Source organism: Narcine bancroftii, chromosome 6, assembly GCF_036971445.1.
Source record: "Narcine bancroftii isolate sNarBan1 chromosome 6, sNarBan1.hap1, whole genome shotgun sequence".
Taxonomy (NCBI): Eukaryota; Metazoa; Chordata; class Chondrichthyes; order Torpediniformes; family Narcinidae; genus Narcine; species Narcine bancroftii.
In genome coordinates this window covers 51486969-51513281 of record NC_091474.1, presented here as the reverse complement: position 1 = coordinate 51513281, position 26313 = coordinate 51486969, and the positions used below count along the sequence as shown (strand labels likewise).

General features: G+C 44.0%; 1 protein-coding gene across 5 annotated transcripts in view; it reads left to right on the top strand.

Moving 5' to 3' along the window:
- The window catches only part of LOC138736086 (linker for activation of T-cells family member 2-like), a 125918-nt gene that overhangs the window by 26509 nt on the left and 73096 nt on the right, over window positions 1-26313 (top strand). For 3 of the 5 annotated variants that reach the window (XR_011340084.1, XM_069884979.1, XM_069884978.1), the window contains exons 1-2: window positions 3464-3571; window positions 5768-5810. Coding sequence is in view for 4 of the 5 variants with exons in the window: in XM_069884979.1 (XP_069741080.1) it covers window positions 3488-3571; window positions 5768-5810 (127 nt within the window). In the remaining variant the exon portion in view is untranslated. Of the gene's footprint in view, window positions 1-811; window positions 923-3463; window positions 3572-5767; window positions 5811-26313 lie in introns of those variants that run through there. The other 2 variants (XM_069884982.1, XM_069884980.1) reach the window with 2 other exon arrangements.

The window sequence follows — 26313 nt, the reverse complement described above, 5'->3', positions numbered from 1 at the left end:
TTATTGAATTCCAGCCTCGCTCTTCCTATCTGAGACTGTTTACATCTGTGAGTGGCAAGCAGATAAAATGTTGCGTTAAGGCTTTCATAGCTTTTTGATAGATCATGGTGTTAAAGTACCAATCCAGAGATGGTCATACAATGGAATTCTTGCCATAATCACACAAATTACACAACCGGTAATAGTAGTGCTTGGTCGATAATGAACTTCATGAATCTGTAACCTAACGTTTGTATGAATTGCAACACAGAAAATAATTCATTTCTTCATCGTGACACTTCCATGCAGGTTTTTGTAACTGTTGATCTGTTATCTGTGATCTACTAGGGTTGAATTTACATGAGATTTATGGAAAATTCCAGATTTTGTTTGGCCAAAATTAAGGGGTCTGATTGTGTTGAATTACATTCCCTGAGTAAACCTTGCCTTGAATGTGTCTCATTCTTAGCACTCTCCTTCCTGAGCATAATTTCCAAAGATTTGAGAGTGAGTGGAGGGGTGGGGGAGGGGTGGGTTCCTGGAACCTGATCTTTGGAATCTGGGAAAAGAAGGCATTTTTTTTTTTCTATAGCCTGAGAGGGGTCACCAAGCCAGTGGCCTTCCAGAGGAAATGAGTAACAATGCAAGGAATCGATCTCCAGGTGGAGGAGAAATGAAGATCTTTGGAGAGATCATTGGATCCAGCATTTGGGGAGGGTTCCTGAGCATGCTCTGGTCAGCTCATGGGTCCAGACACTGGAAGTATTGGATGATTTTGAAATATCATAGCCTACAGTGCTCAATTAATGTCCCTGTGTCTTTTGAACTCCAGGTCGAGGGATGAACCAAGTAGAGCTATGGGTGGCTGTTCTCTCGGTCCTCTTCATTCTCCCTCTTGGGATCCTTGTATTCTGCGTGAGGTGTAAAAAGTCAAGGAGCCGCAGTAAGTGCCTGTTTTATCTTCATTTGAAGGCATGTGGTGCACTCTTAAGGGAATTTCAAAATCCAGGATGTGTTTCATTTGTTGGAATGATGTTCTTGAAGTCAGTCATTTTAATTTTTAAATTCAACATTTTAAATTTTGGACATACAACTTGATAACAAGCCACTCAGCCCAAAAGACCTTGCTGCCCAATTTACACCCAATTAACCTACACCCCCAGAACGTTTTGAATGGTGGGAGGAAACTGAGTTCCCGGGGAAAACCCCACGCAGACACGGTGAGAACGTACAAACTCCTTATGGACAGCGTGGGATTCAAACTCTGGTCCCGATCACTGGGGCTATAACTAACCATACCCCCCCACCCCCCAAGAGATGCATCACAGCACAAGCCACCTGGTAGCTGCCACCAAGTCCCTAATTATACCACAATCACATTTTTTATTCTCCCCACATTCTCAGCTGCACACTAGGGTCAGTTGACAGGAGCCAGTTAACCTACTGACCTGTGGGTCTTTAGAATGTGGGAGGGAACCAATGGACCTGTAGGGAACCAGTGGACCCGGTCATAGGGAGAAGGTGTGAACTCCACATGGACAGCAGCAGAGGTGGGATTTGATTATGTTGTACACTGAGATTGTCATGGAGGCTCAGGAAGCCAATAGGGTACAGGCAGTCCCCAGGTTAAAAACGAGGTCCCTTCCTAAGTCTGTCTTAAAGTCAAATTTGTAGGTAATTCGGACAGGTTCAAACAGTTCTTGTATTTAAATTTAGACATACAGCACGGTAACAGGCCATTTTGGCCCATGAGTCTGTGCTGCCCCCTCCCCCTGGTGGTGTGGGCAAAAATATCATGATTAAAAGTTAACACTTACTCTTGTTCCCTCGATGTCTTGCACACTGGAAGGGGCATTCGAGAGGTAACATTATGCGCAAGATTGAATTTGGGGAACAGTCAGCTCGTAAGTACGAGTTCTCCATAAGCCGGACACTCGTAACCTGGGGACTTGCCTGTACTAATTCCTCTTCCAACAGGTGGGCAGGTAGGAAGCCAGCCGGCCACTTCTCTGTGGCTACCTGAGCAAGCTGCACCCTGACAAACACATTCCTCTGTCAGCACTGCCTTCCATCCACGGATGTGGATGTGAAGCTTCTTATTTAGCTTCATGTATTTCTGCTTTGAAACACTTCTCAATGGCTGCTGTGCTCTCGGCACTGAATGTGCTGGAGAAACACAGCGGGTCACGCGGCATCTGTAGGAAGTAAAGGGTAACCAACGCTTTGGGCCCAAGCCCTTTGTCAGGTATTTTTGCTCAACTCTGAGCATTGAACATTTTTGACCAGGATAAAGTGGAAGCCATCAGAGATATTCATTTCTAACACAGGGTCAGAATTGTGCGCAGCCTAACTGAGCAGTTCCCGAATGCACCTTAAAAAGTTTCTCTGGAAGTTTTTCATGCCCTTCTAATGCACATTAAAATTCTCATTGTTTTTAGAAGTGCATCTGGTGAATGATCTAACATTCTTGCTTCAAATCTAACCTTTGCAGTTCAAGATTGTAAATGTCATTGAAAATGGAGAGGTCTAAAAATAATGCAAGATGCAAAGTGGAATAAAACAGCCACCAATCACTTGTAAGGTTCATTATTTTTTCACAAGTCTTCACTTGACAAAATGCATCAGGGCAACAGAACACTCTGAAATGTATAATTTCTCGGCAGGTTTCAGCAATGGCTGAGTTTGTCATGAGTGGAGGAATGAAGTAGGTCAGTGTCTTCCTGTGGAACGGACATGGCACACACTCCTCTGCTCTGCATTGATGTTTGGGGGGGGGGGCTGTGAGGACGAAAGCAAGGAACCAATGTCTGTAAAAGATTGTCTGGGCCATCTCTCTTCCTCCAGCGCACTCTGTCGCTGTCTCTCACGCTCTCTGTCCTGCAATCCCCTAATGCACCAAGCACCAAACGAAGAAACCTTTAGTGCATGAGGAAGATCTAAGATTCTGCTAGTGAAATGCCTTTTTTAAAAGGATGATTCAATGTGGTTCTGCTAAAATGACCACGCAAACAAATTTGTTCAGCAAGTCAGTGCCAGAGACTAAATTTGCCAGCTGCATTGCTTCATTTACTGTTAGCATTGACTTATAACCAGAACAAGTAAGCGATGTAAGGAAGTGCTGTTTACTGAAGATTATCAGCAGGTTATTTTTACTTCATATGACTCATTCTATATATTAACTAAAGATGAAAGGGAATATCCAAAACAGAGTCTCTTGACTCACAATAAAGGAAAGCACTTACATTACACCTGGACAACTTAAGGACATCTTTTCTAGAGGTGGATGACCAGAACTGCACACAGAGCTTCCAGTATGTCTCACCTATGTCTTACCTGATGTCTCTGCTCCAGGAATTAACCAATACACAAATGTGCTGGAGGATTTCTCCTTTGACCAGGCCGTCTTGCAAAGCTTGCCAGCTTGTCCCTCTGGAACCGAAGTCTCTGCCTCTCCTCTATCACATTCCCTTCCACTCTGAGAGGTTCTGCCTCTGCCTGCAAAGATCACATGCTCTTCCAGACAGCAAACTATTTTCCAGACAAAGTTGCCCGGCATGTTGCCTTCTGCAAAATAACAGTCCATCATGAATCTGTGAGCATTCTGCAAAAATTCTGTGTTTTAAAGTGTTTGTGTGTGACCTGCTCTAACAAATCTTTCCCAGTTTATCTCCCAAACACCTCTGTCACAGCGGGCGGCCTTGGTTTGGCAGAACAAGGCCAGGAAGAGACATGGTAGCAGGGGGATGGAGTATGGAAGTAAAATACTTGGCACAAATGTGCTGGAGAAACTTAGCAGCTCACACAGCATCTATAAGAAGTAAAGGGTAACCAACGTTTAAGGCCTGGATCCTTCGCCAAGAATAAGAAAAAGAGGGGCAGACACCCAAATAAAAGGAGGGTAGGGTGGAAGGGAAGGGGTTCAGGCTGCTTAATTAACTCTCTTCATTCCATTCCATATAGTGCAGGCATTATGTTCCAGCCACTGCTCTCACTCCCCCCCCACCCCCAACCATCGTCATGTGTGGGAGGGGAGCAGAGTACCTGGGGTAACTAAGAAATCTCCACACAGACAGCACCCGAGGTCAGGATTGAACCAGACTCTTGGCTGCTGTGAGGTTCCAGCTGTGCAAGGAGGCTGCCTGTCCAGGATGCTCCTGGAAAACTAACTGCAGAAGGGTTTCAGGCGAATGGCTTTAGTGAAGTGAGGCACTGAATGAATCTACGAGATTGTGTGATTGAAGGGGCAACAAGGGAAGGGTCAGTGGATGTCAGCTTTCGTCACCCTCAGTGATTTCAGTGCTGTTTCATGAGCAGTTGATGTTAGTTGAGTGACTGGATTGTATGGCACAGATGTGTGTGGTGAAGCAGCTATTGGGTCAGAGATTGGGTGATGCACTCAGTGGGGAGGGTGTTGGGGGATGGGATTTGATGATGCACTCAGTGGGGAGGGTGTTGGGGGAGTCTTAAAAGGTGCTTGATTTAGATTTATTTACAATGATCACATCTACCAAAGTTCAGGGAAATGCTTTGGTTTATGTGTGGTTAGAAGCCGAGCAAAATGGTGATGTTTTGCAAAAGGAAAAGGGAAGGAAAAGGAACATTGCTTCAGAGAGAGTCGAGGAGCAGTTGAGGATCATGTCTTCCCAAAACCAGCTCGTGCTCTCCTCTTAAATCCCCTCATCCTGATTCCCTGAAGCCGTTGGACTTGAGGGTGTTTCCTATCCAAGCTTCCTTAAGGACCCTTCTGGGCCGTAGAAGGAAAGCTCTGGTATCATGGCCAACAAGAGTTTTGGGAGGTTCTCCATCAGATTGGGATGAATGGGCAAATATAGCACAGGATAGGCCCTTTGGCCCTCGATGTTATGCCAACCTATATATTCCTACCAAAGAAAGTACTAAATCCTCCCTACCTTGTAAGGTATTTTATTTTTCTTCCATCTATGTGTCTTTCAGCCTCTACCACCATCCCCGGCAAGGGATTCCAGGCACCCATCACTCACTGTAGAAAAAAAAACCTACCCCTGACTTCTCCCTTAAACTTTCTCCCTTCACTTTGTACAGATGTCCACTGGTGTTTGCTACTCCCGCCCTGGGGAAAAGGTGCTGGCTGCCTCTCTCTGCCTCTCAGAATCTTGTAGACTCTATTAAGTACGATTCTTTGCTCCAATGAGAAAAGTCCCAGCTCTGCTCACTTATTTTCCATTCAAGGCAACATCCTGGTAAATCTCCTCTGCACCCTCTCCATAGCTTCCACATCCTTCTTATAATGAGGTGACCAGAACTGAATACAAATCTGCCAGTGTGGTCTTACCAGAGATTTTTAGGGTTGTAACATGACCTCTCAACTCCTGAACTCAATCCCCCCATTAATGAATCCCAGCATCCCATTGGCCTTGTTAACTATCCTATCAACCTGGGCGGCAACCTTGAGGGATGTGTGGACTTGCACCCGAAGGTCCCTCTATTCATCCACACTCTTAAGTAACCAACCATTAACCCTGTACCTCAGCCTTCTGGTTTGACCTTCAAAATGCATCACCTCACACTTATCTGGATTGAACTCCATCTGCCACTTTTCTGCCCAACTCTGAATCCTGTCTATATCCTCTTGTAACCTATGACAACCATCAACACTAACTACAACCCCTCCAGCTTGCAAGGTTCTTGTTAAGCCTCCACCTAAAACTGTAGATCCAGAGAGTTGGTGTTTACCTCAGTAACCGAGTTTCCTTCAATAACCGAGGATTGGGCCAGTCAAACTGAGTTTGCTCATGTCTTTACCATGCAGCGTGCCTCCCAGATGTCAAAGCGGAAAGCTGAGGAGGGATCTGGTGAGTATAGTCGCAGTTTGTGCTATGTGAGCAGTCAGCTGCTGTTAATAAGTGAGGACGTGGATGACTTTCCATGATGCTGGTCGGGGCCTGTCCTTTGTGCAGATATTAAAAAAACACTCTGGAGTTTGAACAAACAGTGAAATATTTTTGTTGTATAAACTGATTGTGATATCCATCTGCTGTATCTTTGCTTCTACATTAGAACATAGAACATTATAACATAGTATAGGCCCTTTGGCCCACTATGTGGTGCTGACCAATTTACTGTATACCCTCCAAAAATAATTGAAACCCTCCCTACCTCATAACCATTTATTTTTCTTACATGAAGTATTGAGTACAGGAGTTGGGATGTTATGTTAAGGTTGTATAAGATATTAGTGGGGCCAAATTTGGAAGGATATCAATAAGATTGAAAGAGTGCAGAGAAGATTTACTAGGATGTTACCGGACTTCAGGAACTGGATTAACAGAGAAAAGTTAAACAGGTTAGGATTTTATTCCCTGGAGCATTGGAGAATGAAGGGAGATTTGATAGAGACATTTAAAATTATGAGGGGGATAGACAGAATAAATGTGGATAGGCTTTTTCCACTGAAGGTAGGTGAGATTTAAACCAGCGGGTATGGGTTAAGGGTGAAAGGGGAAAAGTTTATGGGGAATTTCTTTACACAGAGAGTGTGGAACAAGCTGCCAGGTGAAGTGGTGAATTCGGGCTCACTTTTGACAATTAACCATATAACCGTTTACAGCGTGGAACAGGCCATGTCAGCCCTTCGAGTCCCCATCAGTTCACTTGAACAACTCCACTTGCTCAACCCTCCCGCTCTCTGCCCATAACCCTCCAACCCCTTCACCTCCATGTACATCCTTAAATAACAGAAGGGACCCTGCCACAGCTATCTCCTTTGGAAGATCATTCCATTCTGCCATCACTCACTGAGTGAAAAAGCATCCTCTAATATTTTTCCTAAAGCTTTTCCCCTTTACCCTTTACTCATCCCCTCAGGGAAAAGAGTCTGTTTATGCCTAGTCTATCTATTCCTTTCATAATTTTAAATACCTCTATCAAGTCATCTACATTCCAATGAATAAAGTCCCAGTCTCCTTAATCTCTCCCCATAATCCAGATGCTGTAAGACAGGCAATATCCTTGTAAATCTTCTCTGCACCCTCTCCATCCTTTCTATAATTTGGAGACCAGAACTGAGTACAGTACTCCAAACCTGGCCTCACCAATGCCTTAAACACCAGCTCCTATACTCTATGCTATGATTTATGAAGGCCAGCGTACCATATGTCTTCTTAACCACCCTGTCTATATGGGAGTTCACCTTCAATGAACTCTGTACCATTTGGACAGGTACATGGAAAGGAGAGGGATGGAAGGTTATGTACTGGGTTCAGGTCAGTGGGACTGGGCAAAAAAAATGGTTCAGCACAGACTACATGCCAAAGGCTAAAGGGGCTTGTTTCTGTTCTGTAATGTTCTATGGTTCTGTCATACCACTTTTTAGATATAACCTATTTTTGTGATTTCCTGTTTTATTTTATGTCTACTAGTATATTACACACAAAGCAAGTGGTTTTGGTCAGTCCCAGCATTCCTGGGACGCACTTGGTGCAGGTGCTATGCAAATGTTGTTTTAGGCCTGGGTATCCTTAGTTAGGATAGATTTAGATAGACTTTAAAAGCAGCTCACATACACAAATGTTGTACATTACATTGATATAGATTGAATACATGTTGATGCATATGCTTCAAGCCATGAAGTCCAACATGTCATTGAAAATTCATTTTCTGCATTTTCACTTGGACTTCTTCCCTGCTGATCTTGGTGCAGTCAGTGACGAACATGGTGAAAGGTGGCACCAGATCATTACGGCCTTGGAAAAGCGGTATCAGGACAACTGCAATCCATCAATGCTGGCCGACTATTGCTGGACGCCAACATGAGGGGAATCAGATGCTGAGTACAAATGAAAATCAGTGACAAAACATTTTTTGGTCAGTGAACCAATGCAATGTGTCAGCATCATTAAGCTACTGAACATGCTAAATTCAATAAAAGTTAATTTTATGCTTCTCCAACATCCTACGTGATACAATATATATTTGTGTTCAGCTTGAAGTTGTCTATCATAATCTCCAATTTTCTTTCAGGAAGAAAACTTTTGAAAAAATTGTGGTCCAGTTAAATTGAAGATATTGTCCCTGACTCTGGGGTGTGCTTTTGACAAACTTGTGAATCTTGGCAAGACAGAGGGATGGAGCATGTGTCCTGGGTCGGATAGGCTGCTTTCCCTCGGCAGTGGGAGGTGTAAAGAGAGTTGACGGAGGGGAGGGAGTTGTATGTGATGATGAGAGCTGCGTTCGCAACTCTCTGCAGTGCCTTGTGGTCTTGGGGAGAGCAGTTTCGTCCCTCACAGTGATGCATGCAGACAGGATACTTTCTGTGGCGCATCTAACAAGATTAGTCAAGAACACTGCGGAGATCCCAGATTTCCTCAGTGAGGAACTTAAATTTAGACATGCACCACGGTAACAGGCCATTTTGGCCCACGAGCCCATGCCGCCAAATTTACCCCCAATTAACCAACAAACCCCTGGTACATTTCGAGCGATGGGAGGGAACCGGATCCCCCGAGGAAAGCCCACACGGACACAGAGAGAACGTACCTTACAGCACGGGATTCAAACCATGGTCCCAGTCGCTGGCGTGGTAACGGCGTTGCGCTAACTGCTATGCCAACTGTGTCGTTCTTTGAACAGTGTTTCTCCAGCAATTTTGTGTAAACTACAATCACAGCGTCTGCAGACATAACTGCAGGATAAGGGTGCTGCTGACCTCTCACGCTTGGTCTCCTGGTGCAGTTCAGAGGGCAGCGATGAATTAGCTTTGTTCCTGAGACAAGTGTGGGGTGGGTCCCAGGCGTTCTCTCCTCAGGGAGAGAAGCACCAGCAGCACTTGGTGTGGATACTCACCCACCACAGCAATGACCCCCAGTGGGGTGATCACTTCCCGACAGATGTGCACAGCAGCTGGATGACACGGTTTAAAAGATGGCAAACGAAAGATTGAGACTCGAAGACGTTGCAGAGGAGGCAGGGGTACAGAAAGTAGGTTGAGCAAAGACTTGTAGGGGAGGTAGAAGAGAGCGGGATGGAACGGAGCAGCGAGACAATCTCCCAGCAGGAGGTGAAGAGATGGAGATTGTATTATTGGGGAGGAATTTAGATTGTATGATACCATTCTACTGTCTTGTAAATGGTTGGGGAAATTGCACACACTCTGGTTAGGAAAGGCTGAACAGTCGAACACACCCTCAGGTTAGGAAGGCTGAACAATCAAACACACCCTTGGGTTGGGAAGGCTGAACAGTCGGATCCAACCACTGCAGCCGGAGCAAGCCTTCCTTCACAGCCTGTGTAGCCGAGACCATGTCTGGGTTTCTGCCTCCTCTCCTAGCTCTCACACTGAGATGGGAGCTGGCCTTCCTGACAGATTGGAACTATCCCAGGCTCCTTCTGCTCCTCTTTCCCTGGGACCCAGCACCTCAGGTTCCTGAGGTGTCCAATGTGGGAGGGTAGATTCTTCGGCAGATGGGGTGGGTAGTTGGATGGGGCAGGTGGGGGGTTAGTTAGAAGGGGCAGGAAGGGGTAGTTAGAGGGGGAAGGAGGGGGCTAGTTAAATAGGGTGGGAGTGTAGTTGGATGAGGCAGGAGGGGGTAGTTAAATGGGGCAGATAGTTTGATGGGGTGGGGGTGTATTTAGATGGGGCAGGAGGCGGGGGTAGTTGGATGGGGCAGGAGGAGATTAGGTTCATCGTGAGGCATGTGTTCCATCCATCATTCCCAACATCACCCATTGAGGTTTTCAATACTATTCTGAGTCTGTTTCCCCTCCACAGTTTCCAGGAGTTAATGAGATGTTGAATTCCTTCAAGGTACTGTTACAAGCCCATAGGACCCCAAAACCCAGCAGCAATAGATATTCACCATGACAAATGGTTACTTAAACAAAAGTTGTTTTTAATTACCTTTAAACATGAAAACCGAAAACTTATCTCTATTAACTTAACTAACCCAAATTACCCCCCCACCCCGCTTTTAATTCTAAGTGCGCGTGTATGATGTGTGTGTAAATTTAAGAAAAGTTCTTTGGTTCACAGTTCAATTGCACTTCTCATTCTTCCAAGTTCTATGGTTGCAGGCAATTCTTATACTGTGCACAGAATTTAACATGTATAAAGTTCACCAGGCTTTGGTGCTGGAAAGTTAAATGGTTACTGCTCAGGAAGGTTCTTATAGGGTTTTCAGAGAGAGATTTGTTGTTCCAGGATTTCCACAACTGAGGTACCACCATTAGTCACCTCAATGTCTTGCTGATGAAACTTGCCCCATCAGGGTTTTCTGGAAACTGTGGAGGGGAAACAGACTCAGAATAGTATTGAAAACCTCAATGGGTGATGTTGGGAATGATGGATGGAACACATGCCTCACGATGAACCTAATCTCCTCCTGCCCCATCCAACTACCCCCTTTCTTTCAGGCTACCACAGAGTTCCTTTCTGTTCCATTTATTCCAAGAGAAACATCAGACAGATAGCACTTCCAGCCATCCACTGCTCTGGAGCTTTCTGTTTCAATTCCAACAAGCTTACTGCTTGCTTCAGCTGTGACTGTTCAGTCTCTCTCTCTCTCTCTCTTCATTTTCCAACTGATAGAAATCCCCCCCCCCCCCCCCCCCGACCTTCTCCAGCTTATAAGAACATGTGAAACAGGATAAGGAGTTGGCTCTGTGGCCTGTTGAGCCTGTTCCAAAATTCAATAATATCATGGCTGATTTGGCCAAGGATTCATGTCTGCTTACACCTGGTCCCCACAACCATTAATTCCCCTATTCTTCATAAATCAGCCATCTGTGTCTTAAGTACATTCAATGAGACAGCCTCTGCTGCTTGCATGGACAGAAAATCCTGCCAGTGAACATGTTGCTGTTGTGGTCCAGTCCGGGGTACAAAGTGGACAGGGCAGGGGTGGGGGCTACCAGAATGGACTGTGATCAACAGCTCCCAGTTGAAGTGCTGTGTCCTGCCGCTGGCTTGTAGAATATTCTTTGGCCTTGCAGTATGTGATGAGCCGAGTTGGAGATCACTGCTTATTCCTCACTCCGCTGGGCTGATGCTCACTGTGTTCAGCTTTGGGCACCTTTTTTGAGAAAGGATGTGCTAGCATTAGAGAGGGTTCAGAGAAAATTTATCAGGAATGAAAGGGTTAACACTTGAGGGATGTTTGTCAGCTTTTGGAGTGCAGAGGGATAAGGGGAGTCCTTAGAGAAGCATTTTGAATGCTGAAAGGTCTGGACAGAGTAGATGGGACAGAGTTGTTTTCCATGGTGGGGGAGTCTAGGACTCAAGGCCACAATTTCAGGATAAAAGGTCATCAATTTAAAAGAGAAATGCAGAGAAATTTCTTTAGCCCGTGGGATCGTGTTTCTGGAACGTGACAGGATTTTGATTAGTCAGGACATCAAAGGTTACAGGGAAGGCGGCCAGGGAGTGGGGCTGAATGATTAAGGAACAGCTCATGATTAAATGGCAGAGCAGACTTGGTGGGCCGATTGGCCTACTTCTGCTCTTGTGATGCAAGAGTCCTTGGTGCTGAATTCCCCTGGATTACAATGGAGAATCAGACTCCATAATCCTAACCTATACAGACTCTGTTGAGGGTGAGATTCTTCACCTAGTGGTTGGGGAAGCCAACAAAGTTCAGTTCTAATTGCTGACTTTATTTTAATATTTCTAATTAATTTGTGTTTTAATGCATTAATAATTGTAAAGTATTTTTTTAAATTAAAATTATTTTTGTTATTTTTAAATGGTTTTAAATATCAAAGACATTTAAAGTGCCTCACAGACATTGAAGAGTCAGTTTCTCTACTGCTGTTATCAGACTCCTGAGTGAACCTCATTAGTAAAATAATGCTGCCCTTGCTCCGATCTAACGGATCTCTCTGTTACTCTGCATCCTATATGGTGTTTTATCTGTTGACATGATAGATCACACATCAAACAAATGTTTTTCACTGCAGCTCAGAATCAAAATTTATTGACATGAACAAGTCATGAAATTTGGTGTTTGAGCAGTATCACAGTGCAAACATCTTACAACATTCATATAAAAAAATGTAAATAACAGTGCATAAAAAGTAAGGCAGTGTCTTTGTTTCACTAATCATTCAGGAATCTGATGGCAGTGAGGAAGAAACTGTCCTTATGCCGCAGAGTGCTCATCTTTAGGCTCCTGTACCTTTTTCTCGATGGTAACAGTGAAGGGGGTGTGGAATGGATAGTGGGAGTCTCTTTCTTTCCACTCACATACTGCCTTAAGCAATCCCTTACTAATCACAGAGCACCAATGGCATAGGGATTGCTTAAGGTGGTGTGTGAGTGGGAAGAGATGGTTGAGCACCACTAGGATAGAGGCTGCTTTTTAAAAGACACCGTCTCATGTTGATGTCCTTCAGAGAGTGAAGTCTGGCGCCTGTGATGTCACATGCCTAGTTAACAACCCTCTGGTGTTTCTTCTTGTCCTAAGAGTTGGCTCCTCCATATCAGGCAGTGATGCAACCAGTCAGAATGCTCTCCAGGCTGCAGAGGACAGGAAGGGCCCACAAAAGGCCTCGGGCGCTCAAGGCTTCCTTGTCGTGTCGGAGGTTTAGGTCTGAAGCTCAGGTGGCCAATGGATTGACAGGAGTCTGTGCAACTGTGGGAATACTGGAGGAGAATCCACAGACATTGACTCTGAAGGGTCTCTTATTTGCTTCTCCTGTGATGCTCTGGGCAACATTAATCTTCGGCTTGGCTTCGCGGACGAATATTTATGGAGGGGTAATGTCCACGTCAGCTGCAGGCTCGTTTGTGGCTGACAAGTCCGATGCGGGACAGGCAGACACGGTTGCAGCAGTTGCAGGGGAAAATTGGTTGGTTGGGGTTGGGTGTTGGGTTTTTCCTTCTTTGTTTTTTGTCAGTGAGATGGGCCCTGCGGTCTTCTTCAAAGGAGGTTGCTGCCTGCCGAACTGTGAGGTGCCAAGATGCATGGTTTGAGGCGATATCAGCCCACTGGCGGTGGTCAATGTGGCAGGCACCAAGAGATTTCTTTAGGCAGTCCTTGTACCTCTTCTTTGGTGCACCTCTGTCACGGTGGCCAGTGGAGAGCTCGCCATATAACACGATCTTGGGAAGGCCATGGAACCACATAACCATTTACAGCTCAGAAACAGGCCAATTTGGCCATTCTAGTCTGTGCCAAGCAATTTCTCCCACCGTCCCATTGGCTTGCATTCGGCCATAACCCTCCGCACTTCTTCCATCCATATACCTATCCAACTTTTCCTTGAGCATTAACATCGATCTCACTTCTACCAGCACTGCTGAAAATTCATTCCGTGCCCCCATCACCCTCTACATGAAGAAATTCCCCCCTCATGTTTCCCCTAAACTTTCCCCTTTTACTCTCAATCCACGCCCTCTTGTTTGAATCTCCCCCACTCTCAGTGGAAAAAAGCCTGTCCACATTGACTCTATCCATCCCCTTTATAATTTTTAATACCTCTATCAAATCACCCCTCAACCTTCTATACTCCAGGGAATAAAGTTCCAGCCTGTTCAACCTTTCCCTATAACTCAAACCCTGAAACCCTGGCAACATTCTAGTAAACCTCCTCTTCACTCTCTCTATACTGTTTATATCCTTCCTGTAATTTGGTGACCAAAACTGCGCACAATATTCCAAATTTGGCCTCTCCAATGCCCTTTACAACTTCAACATAACATCCCAACTCCTGTGTTCTATACTCTGATTTAAGAAAGCCAACATACTAAATGCTTTCTTCACCACCCTATCCACTTGTGATTCAACTTTGAGGGAATTATGTTCCATAACTCCAAAATCCCTTTGTTCCACTGCACTCCTCAGTTGTCTACCATTTAATGTGCATGTTCTATTTTGATTAGACCTACCAAAATTTAGCACCTCACATTTATCAGTATTAAACTTCATCTGCCATCTTTCTGCCCACTCTTCTCAGTGTCCTTTATTACCCTGTAAGCTTTGATAATCTTCCTCACTGTCAACAACACACCAATCTTTGTATCATCTGCAAATTCACTAATCTAATTTGCCATCTTATCATCTAGATCGGGGTGTCAAATTCAAATTCATGGAGGGCCAAAGTTAAAAACTTGGACTAAGTCGAGGGCCGAACTAAATATTTATTGAAAATTTTCAACAACATCTGCATGTTTTCTCTTCTTTCAACATATGTAATGTTAAACTTTTTCTTATTAAAATAAATGTTTAATAATAGTTTTGGATAAACTCTTTCCAGAAGCATTAACAAATGAGAAATAAAATATTCAATAAATAATATTTCTCTATAGAGGATTTGTCAAATGTTGCTAGTGTGCTGTCGAATAGTAAAATCTGAGGGCTATTGAGAATGTGGGAGAATAACATGATTCCTGAAACAATCAAATGGGTGACTGATTGTGAGTATGAACTCTAGCAGGGTTATTTGCCATGCCCTTTTTCCATTGGTACAGATATCCTTTGATTTACACACTTTTCAAGTTTTATGCCTAATGAGCTTGTATCCAGGTGCAGGACCATTTTTAACCAGGAATATATTTATCCCTGTGACATGAAACTATTGGAAGATCGTTTTATCCTGAGATTAAAGTTCATAATACTTACTCAGGCCTGTGTGCGGGAGGGCGGGGTTTGCGGGCGATCGGCTTGGACAACGACAGTGCGGGGGCATCGGCTCTCGCTGCAGGGTGGCATCTCGGCAGATCAGTGGCACCGTGAGTCGCGGGTCGGCCTGCGGCAGGGAGGGGGAGTGGGCAACGGTCCTGCCGAGGTCAGGCCCGAGGCCTCCGGTTCCGGGCGCTGGGAAGCGGCCTTGGCTTCCCCTGACACTGGCCAGGCCTCAAAACCAGAGTCCACAGTGAGACCCTGCAACGTAAACAGAGGAGGTGGAGGCGATTAGCAGGCTGATGCCAATGCATTCTGGGATTTGTTGTATTACTGTGCATGTGCTATACTGGCGCAGCGGCCAGCAGGCCACCTCTAATACATTTTTGAAATAATCTTGCGGGTCAAATATAATTATATCGCGGGCCAAATTTGGCCCGCGGGCCAGAGTTTGACATGTGTGATCTAGATCATTAATATATATGACAAATAGCAGTGGACCAAGTACCAATCCCCAAGTCACTCCACTCGATAACAGCCTGCAATTAGACAAACAATTTTCCACCACCACTCTCTGGCATCTCCCATCCAACCATTGCTGAATCTATTCTCTACTTCATCATTAATACCTAATGCTTCCACCTTCCTTACTAACTTCTTATGGGGAACCTTGTCAGAAGCCTTACTAAAGTTCAAATAGACAACATCCACCACCTTCCTCTCATCAATCTTTTTAGTAACCTCCTCGAAAAACTCTACAAGATTTGTAGACATGATCTAACACGTACAAAACCATGCTGACTACTCCAAATCAACAAATCAATTCCTATCTTTCCAAATAGTTGTATATACCATCTCTAAGAATATTTTCCATTAATTTACCCACCATTGAAGTCAGACTTACAGACCTAGAATTACCAGGTTTACTTTTGGATCCTTTTTTGAACAGCGGAACAACGTGAGTCACCCTCCAGTCCTCCGGCACTTCACCCGTGGCCAGTGACATTTTAAATATTTCTGTCAAAGCCCCCACTATTTGTTTGCTAACCTCCCCTCAGGGTCATTTGTTCTGGTAAACTTGTACCTCTCACTTTGTTCATTTTAGATTGGTCACAGTGTTTGAGCTACCGAAAGAAAACAGAGACACACGCTGAGAGCACTTCAGTTTATACAAATGTTTATTACAAAATCTTAAGCTGATTTCAAACTACAATATGCAAGCCCTTCCCAATTATACTTATCAACTCCTGGACTGGTCCCAACTGCCGAAGCGAGGCAACGACCGCACACTTCTAGTAGGTTGTCGGGGCGCCAGTAGCAGGTTCTCTACCTCCCCCGACTGGGACATTGGTTGGACTCTAGAAGTTCTTCTTCTTGCTGAGAGACATTTCCACCCCTCAGAGAGTCTGAAACTTCAGCAGAAGTTATATTACCCAAAAATTGTTTCCTCATAGCTTATCACTTTGAATAAATGGTTTACTTATCTTCAAGGTGGAGAATATGCAGGGGGATCTAGCAGAGTTGTTTGAGTGAACCGGCGTGGACTTGAAGGGCCGAGATGGCCTGTTTCCATGCCATAAACTGTTATATGGTTAAAAGGTCTTGCCTGACAGTCTGCGACCAACAAAAGACAACTGCATCTCTGGTCCCCATGGTGGAATTTAGATTATGTATACATTATTCTCAAAGTAGGTTACTGATACTCAGCCTTGCATAAGCAAAAGCATGGATTAACTCCTCCATTACAGTGTCCCAGGGATTATTTTGTTAGGACCTGGAGATTTATCCACCTTGATTTTTTTAAAAATACAGCGAACACTACCTCTTCACTAATCCTTATATTATCTATGAGCTCCCTACCATATTTCTTCACTTCATCTGGCTCAAGATTCTTATCCTGAGTGAATATTGAAGATTAAAAAAAAGTTTAAAAATTCTCCTATGGCTTCTGACAGAGCCGACCCCCCTCATCTTCAAGTGCTCCAATTTTATCCTTCACTGTTGTTTTACTTTTAATGTACCTATCGAAACCCTTTGGATTTATTTTTACTTTTCCTGCCAAATCCGCTTCATACCTCCTTTTAGCTGTTCTAATTTCTTTCTTCCTTAAGTTTTTTTTAACATTCCCTGTATTCCTCAAGCAGTTCATCCCTTCCCTGCTGTTTATACCTGTGGTACACATCCATCTGAAGCAAGTTCCCAATATCTTTTGAAAACAAAGGCTCCCTACAGTTTCTGATCTTTCCTCTAATCCTCACAGGGACAGACCGACTCTTCCCTGTCTGAAATTCTCCTTTGAACATCCTCCATTTTTTAGCTACATTTTCCCCTGAAAATAGCATCCCAATTCACACTCTTCAAATCTTCTCATGCCCTCAAAATTTGCTTTCTTCCAATCAAGAATTTCAACCTTGGCCCATCTCTATTCTTTTCCATTACTAGCCTAAACAATACTATTAATTTTTCACTAGACCCAAAGTGCTCCACAATACAAACCTCTGTCACCTGACCTACCTTGTTCCCTCTCAAGTTGGTTCTTCTATGTACTGATTAAGAAAACTTCCCTGAACACACTTAAACTCTACCCCATCCAGCCCTCTTACTGTATGGGTATTCCAGTTAATGTTTGGAAAGTTGAAATTTTCCACAACTACCACCTTGTATTTTATTACACATATTTGCAATCTCCTTACAAATTTGCTCCTCTGATTCCCTCAGCCCATTTGGTGGTCTATAATACACTCTCATTAATGTACTTAATCCTCTGCCATTCCTCAATTCCACCCAAATAGCCTCGCTGGACGATTCCACTAAACCATCCTGCCACAACACAGCTGTAATGTTCTCCCTAATAAGCAGTGCAACTTTTCCCTTCCCCTCTTTCCCCCTGTTCTGTCATTCCTAAAACAAAATCCTGCAATATTTAACTCCCAAACATGCCCTTCCTGCAACTAAGTTTCACTGATGGCCACAATATCGTATTTCCATGTGGCTATACATGCCTTAAGCTCATCCTCCTTATATTAAAATATATCCATTTGAGAGACTGTCCTTCACATATACTAGTTTTGTTACCAACTACCTTTACCTTCCTCTCTCTATTTACTTTTTCATTCTGTTCCTCCCCATTCCTTCTGATCTAGGTGTTCTTCCTTCCTAATATAATCTCCCTACTCTCATTCTGATTCCCACTCCCCCCCCACCCCACCAAAATAGTTTAAACCCTCCTCACCAGCTCAAGTAAACCTGCCCGCCAGGATATTGGTCCCCCTCCAGTTTAACTGCAGCCCATCCTTATTGTACAAGGTCAGACTTTCCTCAGAAGATATCCCAATGATCCAGAAATCTAAACCCCCTGCTCCAGCTCCTGAGCCTCCACAACTTCCTGTTCCTGCCCTCACTAGTATATGGCACAGAGAGCAATCCTGAGATTGCCACCCTTGAGGTCCTGCTTTTCAACTTCTCCCCTAACTCTATATAATCTTTCTTCAGGACCTCATCTCTACTTCTAGGTCATTTGTCCCCACATGGACCACAACTTTTGGCTGCTCCTGCTCCCCCTCCCCCTCCAGAATGCTGTGGACTCAACCAGACACATCCCTGACCCAAGCATCTGGGAGGCAATGTACCAACCAGAATCCCCAATCTAGTCCAGCAAACCTCATATCTGCTCCCCTAACCAGCAAGTCCCCAACTACAATAGCCCTACTCTTCCCCTCCCCCCACTTTCCTTCTGAGCTAAGGGTCTAGCCCCTGTGCCAGAGACCCGACCTCCATGACTTGCCTCCTGTAGATCATCCCCTCCAACAGTATCCAAAGCAGTATATTTGTTGTTGAGGGGAACAGCCATAGGTGTTCTCTGCACTGCCTCTCTCCCCCTTTCCCTTTCCTCACAGTCACCCACTTCCCTGATTCCTGGCTGCTAAGGGTGACTTCCGCCCCATAACTATCTATCTACAGTTCATCCAGCTGCAACTCCACGTCCCTAACCCAGTCTCCCAGGAGTTGCAACTGGTTGGACCTTTTGCAGGTGTAGTTATCAGGAACATCTGTGCTGTCCCTGACCTCCCACATCCTGCAATCAGACCCCAACTACCTCCATCACCTGCCTCTTAAATTAGAGTAAAGAAAGATAAACTCAAAACAGACTTACCAAACAAACCTTACCGCATAGGGAGCTCTTCCTCAGACTCTGCTCACCAAAGCCTCAGTACCCCCACTCCTTTATCTTAACCTCCTTTTATTGGCCCTCTACCAATGAACTTAATTACCCAATTACTATCTCCCACAAATCTCTGTTAAAGTTCTCACCAACCACTCGCTCCTCCTCATGGCAAAGGCGAGAAATCAGACTGCTCAAACTACAGGGGAATAACGCTGCTCTCCATTGCAGGCAAAATCTTCGCTAGGATTCTCCTAAATAGAATAATACCTAGTGTCGCCGAAAATGTTCTCCCAGAATCACAGTGCAGCTTTCGCGCAAACAGAGGAACTACTGACATGGTCTTTGCCCTCAGACAGCTCCAAGAAAAGTGCAGGGAACAAAATAAAGGACTCTACATCACCTTTGTTGACCTCACCAAAGCCTTCGACACCGTGAGTAGGAAAGGGCTTTGGCAAATACTAGAGTGCCTCGGATGCCCCGCCAAGATCCTCAACATGGTTATCCAACTGCACGAAAACCAACAAGGTCGGGTCAGATACAGCAACGAGTTCTCTGAACCCTTCTCCATTAACAATGGCTTGAAGTAAGGCTGTGTTCTCGCACCAACCCTCTTTTCAATCTTCTTCAGCATGATGCTGAAACAAGCCATGAAAGACCTCAACAATGAAGACGCTGTTTACATCCGGTACCGCACGGATGGCAGTCTCTTCAATCTGAGAGGCCTGCAAGCTCACACCAAGGCACAAGAGCAACTCGTCCGTGAACTACTCTTTGCAGACAATGCTGCTTTAGTTGCCCATTCAGAGCTAGCTTTTCAGCGCTTGACGTCCTGTTTTGCGGAAACTGCCAAAATGTTTGGCCTGGAAGTCAGCCTGAAGAAAACTGAGGTCCTCCATCAGCCAGCTCCCCACCATGACTACCAGCCCCCCCACATCTCCATCGGGCACACAAAACTCAAAACGGTCAACCATATAACCATTTACGGAGCGGAAACAGGCCATGTTGGCCTTTCGAGTCCGCACCGGTTCACTGATTTTGTGCGCCCTCTTCAGACATTTGTCCCGGTAGATCTTCAGACTCAACATGATGTTTCAAAGTTCCAAGTGTCAGAATCTGTTTTGACTAAAGGTAAGTTGGGGTCTACCTGTATCAGTTTACCTATCTCGGCTGTACCATTTCATCGGATGCAAGGATCGACAACAAGAGGCTAATGGACTCGCTTCAGTGACCGTATGAGGGTCCTTACAAAACGCTCTGATCGATATGTGTACTGGACATTGGAGGCAGGGAAGAAGCATTCACCATTGACTGCCTCAAGCCGGCACACATCAACCTGGAGCAGCAGGCACCAGTAGTGTGCCCACGGCAGAGAGGTCACTAGCCTAAACATAAGAACTTTATACAACGAATGAACTCATCACCTTCTGACATCAGTTCTGAGGGAGAGGTTAATGTAGCAAGTGAACCGGGTCACAGAGGTGCAGGCTCGCGCGGGACTGTGAGCCCCGAGACACTGGGAGCGTTGCCAGCCCTTCAGGCTGACATCACAATGATCCTGGGGGCAGCAAAGAATCATTGGGGGGTTATAAACTCACATGAGAGTTCAAGTAATATCAGTTAAACTGACTGACACTGACCACTGTGTCTTTGTTTGCTACGGTGTCAAATAAAATGAAGCTTACATGAAGGGAGGTCCATTCAAGAGTCTGATAACAGCAGGAAAGAAACTGCCCTGAAATGTGGAGGCAGGTTTACAAGCCTTATTCTTCTGCCTGATGGGAGGGGGAGAGGAGAATGTGACTGTGGTGGGACAGGTCCTTTAATATGTTGGGTGCTGTCCAGAGGCATCGGGAGGTGAAGTTGACAGAGGGCTGGTTGGGTGTGATGGCCTGCTGTTTCTTGTGGTCTTGGGTGGAGCAAGTCCCATCCCGAATTATCCTTTACTTGTTCACGCCTACCAGAACATATTTTTAATCCCTTCTCTGCCAATTCTTTGAATCTTTGTGATGTAATTCAAAAGATAGCTTTACTAAGTTGGTTACAAACCACATTCTTGTTTGATTCATCTGCATACAAAAAGCCACTGCTGTATTTCCTTCATTCATTGTAGTCTGTGCTGTGTTAATGGAACGTCCTCCATGTTGAAAATGGTCAGCAAACACGAGCAAAACCACATTTCCTCTCTGAGAAGGTTGTTTCCTTCAGAGGCTAATGATTCTAGTTGCTGAGAGATATTGTCCCTAGTATTGTGGCTCATCTGTTCCTCTGTGCCGTGGTTCTGTTCTACATTGTGTTAGAACTGCGTTCAGAGCATGGTAAAATGCAGGATCAAAATCCACTTTTTTACCGGTTTATAGATTTTGAGATATGCAGTGTGGTAGCAGGCCCAGGAACCCACAATGTCCAAATACACCCATGTGATTGGTTAACCTTCTAACCTCGCACTTTGTCTTTGGAACATCTGAACTGAGGAAAAACTTTTCCCCAAAGAGTAGTGAATCTGTGGAATTCTCTGCCCAGGGGAAGTGGTTGAGGCGACTTCATTAAACATATCTAAGGTTCAGTTAGATATATTTTTACATAAAAAAGGAATTAAGGGATATTGGGCAAAGGCAGGTAGGTGGAGTTGAGTCAATGATCAGATCAGCCATGATCTCATTGAATGGGGGAGCAGGCTCGACGAGCCGAATGGCCGACTCCTGCTCCTATTTCTTGTGTTCTAAGTGGGACAATTGTAACGTTTAAAAGATTTTAGATGGGTGCATGGATAAGAAAGGTTCAGAGAAAAATGGGCCAAACGCAAGCAAGTGGGATTAGCTTGGAGAGCATAGATGTTGGGAGAAGTGGGGAGATTTCAGGGCCAGTTTTAAACTGAACCCACAACCCAATTGGAATCTTTATGGTTTCACTGAGAGGATCATAATGATCCTTGTTGAACTGCTCGATCAACCTGCCTTACTTTCCACAGGAATAATTTTCAAAAGCACAAAATTTACTGTGACACTGTTACAGTGCCAGCCATTGGGACCGGGGTTCAAATCCAAAGGAGTTTGTACATTTCCCCTATGTCTGTATGGATTTCTTCTGGGGGCTCAGGTTTTCTCTCACCGTTTGAAATGACCAATGGTTGTCGGTTCATTGAGTGTAATTGGGCGGCACGGGCTCATGGGCCAAAATGGCCTGTCACCGTGCTGCATGTCTAAATTTTAAATTTAAATTTAAAAATCTCAGACACATCATCTCCCCTTTCTGCTTACTTTTCATTGGTCAACATCCTCTCCTCCCCATGTCACAAAGGGGCATACATTTAAAACTTGTCCATAACTGATCTCAGACCACAAGGGGAATCACATGCAAGTCTAATCCTGCCTTCAGCCACACACCCAGTTACGCTGGAGAAGTGGAGGTTTCAGGGCCATGTTTTAAACTGGATCCACAACCCATTTGGACCCACTGAGAGGGTCACAATGATCTGTGAAGAACTGCTTGATCAGCCTGCCCAGGAAAAGCATACCTTACTTTCCACAGGAATAATCTTCAAAAGCAGAGAACTGACTGTATGTGAACTGAAATATTGGTTTTAAAATACTTGTGGTGTGGACTCGAACTTCCATTAATGAAACAAGAGGATCAGAATTTTAAAAAGAATTGCTGTACTGCCTCTGTGGCTAAAGAAGACTGAACAGATTGGAAACTCTTGCGAAAAGTGAAAATTTTGAAATCATGACCAAAGTCTTTAAAATCATGAAACAATTCTGTAGTGTGGTCATAGCGAATTTCCTCATCTTGGGTTTAGAACTGAAAGATAATCATTAGGAGGCAGTCAACGAGTCAGGGGAAACATATATATATATTATATATATGGGAAATCAAAAGTGTATTTTGGGCTATCGATCTGTGTAGTGTTGTTCAGTAGATTTTAAGTAACCTTTAGTGGGCCATTATGATGTATTTGTGTGTGGGGCAGTGAGAGCTGGTCAATGAGTGCAGTACTGATCTGTTTACACTCAGAGGTGGGTCAACTTAAACATTGTGTGAACTTGTCCTGTCCAGTATCAGTAGAAGTTGGGTATGTGAAGTTAGCCAACTTGTATGTTCAATGAGTCAATTGCTAGTTTCCTGTGTTCTCTGGCTCTGTGTTTAAAGACAGGTCTGTGGTGAGACTGCACTTTGTGTAAAAAATCAACCTGGTTTGCATAGACCAGAGCAAATGATCCCTAATGCTCTCAATCATTGAAAGAGATGTTTTTGCTGATTTTAACTGTTAGATTTAAAGTATACCCCTCAAATGATCTCCCCTACTTCAGTAGAATTCTGAGTCAAAATGCTTTCTTCACCACCCTATCTACATGTGACTCCACTTTCAGGGAATTATGTACCAGAATTCCTAAATCCCTTTGTTCTACTGCACTCCTCAATTGTCTACCATTTAAAGTGTATGACCTGTTTTGATTATTCCTACCAAAATGTAGCGCCTCACAGTTATCAGTATTAAACTCCATCTGCCCACTCTTCTAACTGGCCTATATCCCACTGCAAGCTTTGATAATCTTCCTCACTGACCACACCACCAATCTTTGTATCATCTGCATACTTGCTAATCCAATTTACCACCCTATCATCTAGATCATTTGTATATATGACAATCAATGGACCCAGTACCAATCCCTGAGGCACTCTACTCATCACTGGCCTCCAATTTGACAAACAATTTTCCACCATTACTCTCTGACATCTCCCATCCAACCATTCTTGAATCTATTTCACTACTTCAATGCTTGAATCTTCTTAACTAACCTCTTACATGGAACCTTGTCAAAGGCCTTACTAAAGTCCATAGAAACAACATCCACAGCCTTCCCCTCATCAACTTTCTAGGCGACCTTCTCAAAAAACTCTATAAGATTTGTTAAACATGATCTACCACACACAAAACCATGTTGACTACTGTTATGAGCCCAGAGGACCTATAAACCCAGCAACAATAGATATTCACCAAGACAAATGGTTATTTAAATAAAGTTGCTTTTCATTAACTTTAAACATGAAAACAGGATCAAACTTTAACTTATTACTATTAATTTAACCCCCTTCTAATTCTAAGCGCACGTGTATGCAATGTATATGTAAGTTCAGAAAAGTTTGTTGATTCACAGTCCAATCTCACTTCTCATTCCTCCAAGTTTACTGGTTGCAGGCAATTCTTATACTGTGCACAGAATTTAACATTTATGAATTCCACCAGACTTTGGTGCTTGAAAGGTAAATGGTTACCACTCAGGAAGGTACTTGTGAGTTTTCTTAGAGAGATTTGTTTTTCGCTGGACACCCACAACTGATTTCTTGTAACCAGCCACTTCAGGGTCTTGCTGAAGAAACTTGGCCCAATCAGGTTTTCCAGACCTCTTTCTTTCAGGTCACCACAGAGTTCCTTTTTGTTTCTCTTATTTCAAGTGAAACATTAGGTAGCCAGTCCTCTCCTCTTGCATGAACCACAAGGGCTTTGACCAGGCTGAACTAAGCAGTCACAACACATCTTCCAAATGGGTTTTTCCACAAGCTTGCCACCTTGTCCTGTTCCAGTCCCAGCTGCAGAACTGAATCCTCCCTCCCTCTCTCTCTCACTCAGATAAAAAGCCTGTTTGACTCTCTCTGCTTGCAAAACCACATCACCGTCTTAGAACAGTAAGTTCCACTCCAGACAGCCTGTGGCTCTGATGAGTTCCTTCATCTGTTGCCTTTTTGTAAACAACAATCCATTAGTGACGTCTCTTGGGCACTCCCCAAAGGCTCTTGGCTCCAGTATTTTAAATAAGATCTGTTTTAAAGTGTTTGTATGTGACCTACACTAAAAAAACCTATCCCAATTTATCTCCCAAAAACATATCTATATTCAATACAAACACAACATAATCTGTCACAACTATTCCTAATCAGTCCCTGTCCATCCATATAATTGTATATACCATCTTTAAGAACACTCTCTATTAATGACCTCACCACTGACATCAAGCTCACAGGCCACCAGGTTTAAACAGTGGAACAACATGAGCCACCCTCCAATCCTCTGTTACCTCCCCTGTGGCCAGTGACATTTTAAATATTTCGGTCAGAGCCCTCACTATTTGGACACTAACTTCCCTCAGGGTCCTAGGGAATATCTTGTCAGAACCCGAAGATTTATCCACCTTGATTCTCTTTAAAATAGCCAGTACTACCTCCTCAATAATCTGTATATTTTCCATGACCTCACTACCAGATTTCCTTCCTCAATATTCCTTTCCTTAGTGAATACTGAAGAAATAAAAATCATTTAAAATTTACCCCATCTCTTCTGACTCCTCACATTCCCTACCCCCCTGATCCTCAAGGGGCCAAATTTTATCCCTCATTATTCTTTTACTTTTAATGTACCTGTAGAAACCCATTGGATTTATGTTTACCTAGCCTGTCAAAGTAGCCTCACATCTTCTTTTAGCCTTTCTAATTTCTTTCTTAAGTTTTTTTTTACACTCCTTATGTTCCTCAAACACCTCATTTATTCCCTGGTGTCTACACCTGTTGAACACATCCCTCTTCCTCCAAACCAAATTCCCAATATCCCTTCAAAACCACGACTCCCTATATTTCCTAACCTTAACATTTCCCCTTTGAATATCCTCCATTTATCAGCTGCATCCTTCCCAGAAAATGAATTATCCCAATCGACACCCTCTAAATCCTTTGGCATCTCATTGAAATTACCCTTGTTCCAATCAACCTTAGGCCCAGCCCTATCCTTCTCCATAATTAACCTAAAACTAACAGAATTGTGATCACTAGACCCAAAGTGCTCCCCAACACACACCTCTGCCACCTGACCTTAATAAGAGATCCAATACAGCCCCCTCTCTGGACGGTTCTTCTATGTATTGATTTAGAAAACTTTCCTGAACACATTTGACAAACTCCAACCCATCCAGCCCTTTTATAGTATGGGTGTCCCAGTTAATGTGTGGAAGTTAAAATCTCCTATAACCACCACCTTAAGTCCACTTCACATATAGGCTATCCCCTTACAGATTTGCTCCTCTAATTCCCTCTGACCATTGGTGTTTTTATGCATTTCCCGCATTACTCAATTCCACCCAAATTGCTTCACTGGACAAGCCCTCCAATCTTTCCTGCCATAGCACCACTGGAATGTTTTCTTGAAGAAGCAATGTGACTCCTCCACCTTTTATCCACCTCCTCCCCCTGTTCTAGCACACCTAAAACAACGGAATCCTGGAATATTTAGCTGCCAATCATGCCCCTCCTGCAACCAAGTTTCACTGATGGCTACAATATCATATTTTCATGTGTCTATCCATGGTCTAACCTCATCCACCTTTCTTACAATACTCCTTGCATTGAATTATAAAAATTCCTTTGCTAATCTCTCTCCTATTTTATCCAATTCTATTTTAACTGGCTTTTCTTCAAAGAAAGAAGTAATAAATCTCATTTGGGCAGCTTGATAATAATTATTAAAATCAGGAAGCTGTAGGCCTCCCAATTCATATTTTCATGTTAACCTTTCTAGAGAGATTCTTGACA